Consider the following 6,000-nt stretch of genomic DNA (forward strand, 5'->3'; position numbering starts at 1 on the left):
GAAAGCATGAGTGTGTTACCAACATGATGCTCAGACCATTGGTATAACATTAGGTTAGCAGATAAAGCTGCTTTTCTGTTAATTTTGTCACTAATAATATTGAAGGGGAGAAGGAAAACATGCAGGAACAATGTAAATATTCTGCTGCATCAGGTATTTAAGTCTTAGGATTTTTTAGGGTTTTATTTCCTCGGATCAACTTTCCATGTCAAAGAGCACTTGTGTCATTTTGCTTATATATGTATACACTGACCTTGTTTAAAACATAAATGTGCAACCAGCCTGTATTGTGTCTTATTTTAAGTAACTTGACTCCCTTTTCCAGGCCTTAGATGGTCAAAACATTTATAATGCTTGCTGTACCCTACGGATTGATTTTTCCAAACTGGTGAATTTGAATGTCAAGTACAACAACGATAAAAGCAGGGACTACACTCGCCCTGATCTTCCATCTGGTGATGGACAGCCAGCACTGGACCCAGCCATTGCTGCAGCATTTGCAAAGGAGACCTCTCTTCTAGGTATGATTCTTGCCTTGTTCTTTCGGATTGCAAAGTCACTTGATGAAAATGGTTGTTAATTCTTCTTCTAACAATTAGAGATCTTAGGCTGTAGTAGTGTCCAAAGGCCCATTCAGGGTTCAGTCTCTATTTTGAGCTGAATTGTAGTAACACAGTTACATTGTCTTTAGACATCTTGCAGAAATGAATGAGAGAATGCAAGGGAAAAGGAGAAATCCACAAGGTGGACGGAAAACTCGAGTTGGTTCTGCTTTTGTTCCCAAATGTGTCCTCCCCTCTCTCATACATTCCTGTCAGCTGCTCCTGGCTGCATTGCCCACCTTCCCACCCAAGTTTGTAAGACACTTAACATGATCTGCATGTTTCATTCATGCTAATACTTGTAGTATCATATTATGAAAAGAACATTTTGTTGGTTTCCTTCAATGAGGAAAGATTATGCTCTTTGCTTAAAAAAGAGAAGGAATGTGTAGTTTCATGTCTAGTGCTGTGGTACATGAGTTCTAATGTCCTGTCAGGTTTTGAGTTCATCCAGAGTAGTAGGTGAAACGCTCTGAGAGAGATAAATGTCTTTTGATTCTTAGCAAACTAATGAATGCATGCTTTGGGAGAGAGTTGTAATTTGTGGTTTTAATTTATCAGAAGTTCTTGCCTAAATTTCACTCCTACTTCTGTCAGGTTGCTATTCTTCAAAATGGAATAGTACTCGGGCATCATCCGCTGACTTTTAGAAAACCTGATTTATTCTGTTGTGATCCTTGTTCCTCCCACTTAGTCTTTTCTCATATTTTCCTCTTTCAGTAATTCCCATTTTTCTTCTAAAGAAAACTTCAGAGCAACATAGATTTCATGCCTTGGTTTGGTACAGGATGGGTCAGCTTGGAGTAAGTCTGAGCTAGTGTAGCTTTGTGTGTTCAGAGAAGTTAGAAGGCACTTTGTGAACAACATGAGCCCAGGAAAAGGGTGAATACTGTAGTTAAGGCTACTGAGCGCTGTACTATATCTGCCCTTTTCTAAAATCAGATCACTTGAAGGATACGTTTCCTATCGAGTTGTAAATTCCACATATTCCCACATCCCACAAATTTTGGAATGCTCTACTTCACATCCTCCAGTCTGACTTGCAAAGCGCTGTATCTCTTCTAGCTACAGCAGGAGTTTGGGGAAGTAGAAATACTGTAAGAATCTAAAGTCTCTGAAGAACCCACAGCTAAAGTTTATTTCCTTGTTTTCTCTTTTAACTTCCCATTGTTTAGGTGTTGAAATCTCTCTTTTCATGGATTGATAGGGCAGATGGAGGAGGATTTGTAAGGGTGACACCATAGAGATGAGTGCTGTAGAATTGCCTTGGAGGCAGTTAGTAATTCTTTGGTCAGCACATAATGGGTGGAAATCAGACATGGGGCTACAGTCATATTAGCTTCAATGCACCTCTTTAAAAGCACTGCTTTTCCAAGCAGCAGGAAAATCACAGGTAGACGAGTACCATCTATTGCAGCGAAGGCAGTCATGTTTGTTTTGATGAGTAGTGCAGATACTAAAACATGGTTCTTACATTATTTTCTCCCTCTGTAAAAGCATTCATTGTTTGGAAAGAGACTTAAGGGAGCTGGATCCATTTTCTAACTCTGCTCATGGCCAGTTTGGGTGAGCTTTGAGTTGTCAAAATGGGAATGGTGCTTGTTTGAATATGGAAAGCATGGTTCTCGGTCCAGGCTCCTTACTGTGCAAAAAGGCACGAAATAGAAGTGACATAAATAAGAAAGGGCAAAGGATAGAAGAAACCCTCAAAAGCTTCAATGGACGCTTGCACATGCAATTTATAGCTGCGTTTTTATTCAGAGACTCAAAAGGAGAAGGTTGAGAACACTCAGTTATAATATGGAGGTTGGCAAACTGAGATGTGTGAAATATGGCAGAATGATAGCAGTGACCTTCCTCCTGCTTCCTTCTTTGAATATTTTATTTCCTTTTATTTGCTTTAGAAGTCCGAGTTCTGTAATGTCACTAATGATACCTTCAGAGGGTACTCAGTCAGTGTCTGCTGTGCCCTATTCACAGATGGCTCCCAAAGGGCATGTTTCTCCATGAAAAAGTGGAGCTCCATTTTGAGCTTCGTGTGATGCTCTTCAGGTTCTTTTGCATGCTCAAAAAGAATACCCTAAATTGAACCTGTGGCATTCTTGTTAAAATCCTTGCTGTACCTGTTCTCTTACATGTATATAATGAGATCATTAACAGCAAATGTGGTGAGGACTCAGTTCTGGCTTTTGCTTACGTTATGCTATTATCTGCTGGGTAGCTGTACATTGGATGCTTTTTTGTCGTTGGCTTTTTAACTCTCTCCTGTAATCTGTATGTCAGAAGTGAGGTTTAGGTTTAATACGATTTTGTGAGCTGAGTTTAGTGACAGAATGTGAGTCTCGGTGTTTAAATCTGCATTAATACTAAACCATTCCATACCCCCATTTTCTTCTGGGTGGAATTAACCCTTTCCTTCAGGAAATGTAACTTTATGATGCAGTGTAGGAACACTTGCAGCTCCCAAAACTGTTACACAGGGACTTCAAAAGAACTTACTATCTCTCCCAAACCTATTTAGGCTCAGTATAAGAAGCAGGCCAGTAACAGGTACAAAAAGCTGGTGGTTACTTGACATAAGGCCACAAAAAAGTTTCATACCAGGTCTCTGGATTAAATCTATTTCTGTCACAGTTCTGCACACCTGCAGTAAGATGACTGCTCCCGGTGCCTATGGTTTTCACACATAAGTTCATCATAGACTTTTAGTCTAGCTTTAATTTGCCTCTTACTAAAATATTGTTACTAAGGTGCATTTCAGAAGTCAGGCAAAAAGATACCCTGAATGGGAATAAATAATGTGACATGCTGTGTTCAAGCTTCATTGAAGAAAAAGACCTCAGAAAGCTAGGAAAGACTTCACTAATCATCTTCAGATTCATTTATTCCTATAAATGCTGGACAGGCTGAAAGCTGCTGAAGTTAGGGAAAGGTAGAAGATTTGAAATGCTCTGGTATCTTGTCATTTTCTAATACTTAAATGATTGCTGTCGACCTGGTGTAAAATAAGTTGTTTCCCTTCAGGTGGACATCTGTCACTCCTTACTGCCATTCTTCACATTTCTGTCTGCATGACCTCAGCGGGAGCTGAGTGTAACTGAACGTGACAGTCAGCCTGTGCAATACAAAGCACTCAAAAGGACACTTCCAGAACGATTTTTTAGAGCAGAACTGGATTGTTATAGAATTGTTTGAGGGCTTTAATTTGACATTCACACGTTTCCCTGTGCATTACACTCTGATTTGGGGAATAAACTTCTTCTTCCAGTTCAGTGTTCAAGGCCAGGTTGGACGGGGCATTGAGCAACCTGGTCTAGTACAGGGGTACTTTATTTAACTGCATCCTTTAGTAATTGTTTTTTCTTAAAAGTAAAGCTGTATTCTTCAGCTTTAACCCAAGAGCAAAACATGCATCATATTTATGGTATGTTTTTATGTTGCTATTAATACACATAGGTGTATAGTATTACACTTTCACACCAAATGCATTTTGAGAAACAAAATTGCCTAACAGTACCCATCTAATTTCATATCCTTTCTCTTGGCTGTTAGTATTACTTCTGCCTTCTCTGCTGGAGGTGCTTTCCTCCCCAGAGGGTGCTCAGGCATTGGAACAGGCTGCCCAGGGCAGGGCGGGAGGCACCGTCCCTGCAAGTTTCCCCGCCCCGGGTAGCCGAGGCCTCAGTGCCAGGGGTTAGTGGTGGCCTTGGCACTGCTGGGAACAGTTGGACTGGATGAGCTTGAAGGTCTATTCCAACCTGCTGGATTTTGTGTTGCTTTATTGCCCATTTAATCTAACTGGCTGTTGTTTACAGAGACCGTCTAATACAGTCTCAAATCTGTTGAGTTTTTGCAGGATGGAAGGGAGCAAGAGAAGATATGGGGCTTTTGTTCCTTTTAAGTACTCCAGTCAGTCCCACAAATACCACATCTGATGCAGTAAAAGATGGTATTTGTTGCCTTTGATTCGGGTAGATTTTCCCTTTATCTTGTGGCATGAGAGATGAGTGGAATTGTCATTACTGATAACTTTCTATTCCTCTGGTTCGACCCCTGAATCCTAACAATTTTTGATCTTCTAAACTTTATCAGAAAGCATTCTGTATCTTTAATTTCCCTTCTTAGAACACTTACTGGTGGTTCTTTTCCTATGTGCCTCAAGAGGAAATAACCACAAAATAACTTTCCAGTGCTTGGTCAGAAAGTAATACAGTTCTGCACTATCAGAAAGTAGTGATGGATGTCCTGTTCCCTTTGAGGGGGCATTTGTCCAGCCCTTTTCACAAACAAATTGGAATGAAGATGGAAATCTTGCCTAAATTGTAACCTGGCTTACTGCTCCCCTTCTGCCCCCGTGGATCTTCTGAGAATCTGATTGCAGTTAAAGGCAATCAAATACTCAACTTAGATTTCTTTTTTTTTCCCTATTTTGCTAAGTCAGTGTCTTTTTTACTGAACTCTGTAAAATGTGGATCAAATACTATAAAAGCTGTTCCTGTATAACCTATAGATAAGGCATATATATGACAAGAACCTTCCACTCATTGATCCTGGGAGTACCACAGTCACCGAGTACCCCAGTGACTTGACCAGGCAAAACCAACAGCTCCCTACACAATCCATGTTTCCTTGGAAGAAGGAAACTAAAAGCAAAGCTGAAGGTTTAGCCTAAGGGTAACGTACTTCTTCAGGGAATTGGATTACAGAAGCCACAAAGCATAATCAGTGGTGCTGGCTAGAATCTTGAATTGAGAACATTGCCTCCTCACCTCAGTTATGCAGAGGATCTGAGAGATAGGGCTTTTCACATGACCAGCTCCAGTGTGGCAGATGGAGTTTGAAGCGTCAAGTTGAAGTGAGGCATCCCTGCCCATGGCAGGGAGTTGAAACTGGGTGATCCTAAGGTTCTTTCCAACCCAGACCAGTCTAGGATTCTATGAGGAAGACCTTTGAAAGGGTGATGGAAAATAAGGATGTAATGATGCAGAGAGCACAATTAGTGCTTATTCTTACTGATTTGTTCAGTATTTGCTTTGGACCATTGTGATAACTAGAAACTTGAAGCATTTTAGAGTACAGGCTGGATACATTTTAGAGTATGGAGACAGGCTGAGAACATTGGGGCTGTTCAGCCTGGAGAAGAGAAGCTGCTGGAGACCTCAGAGCAGCTTCCAGTGTCTGAAGGGGGCTACAAGGATGCTGCAGAGGGACCTTCATCAGGGGCTGGAGTAATAGGACAAGGGGTGATGGGTTCAAACTGGAACAGGGGAAGTTCAGGTTAGATCTAAGGCAGAAGCTCTTCCCTGTGAGGGTGCTGAGGCGCTGGCACAGGGTGCCCAGAGAAGCTGTGGCTGCCCCATCCCTGGCAGTGTTCAAGGCCAGGTTGGACACAGGGGCT

General features: G+C 41.4%; 1 protein-coding gene across 4 annotated transcripts in view; it reads left to right on the forward strand.

Moving 5' to 3' along the window:
• The window catches only part of PTBP2 (polypyrimidine tract binding protein 2), a 42,108-nt gene that overhangs the window by 31,102 nt on the left and 5,006 nt on the right, over positions 1 to 6,000 (forward strand). For all 4 annotated transcript variants that reach the window (XM_010013481.1, XM_010013489.1, XM_010013497.1 and 1 more), the window contains one exon: positions 326 to 521. In XM_010013481.1, the coding sequence (XP_010011783.1) occupies positions 326 to 521 (196 nt within the window). The remainder of the gene's footprint in view (positions 1 to 325; positions 522 to 6,000) is intronic.

This window comes from Nestor notabilis, unplaced genomic scaffold, assembly GCF_000696875.1.
Source record: "Nestor notabilis isolate BGI_N333 unplaced genomic scaffold, ASM69687v1 scaffold23450, whole genome shotgun sequence".
In the NCBI taxonomy this organism is placed as follows: Eukaryota; Metazoa; Chordata; class Aves; order Psittaciformes; family Psittacidae; genus Nestor; species Nestor notabilis.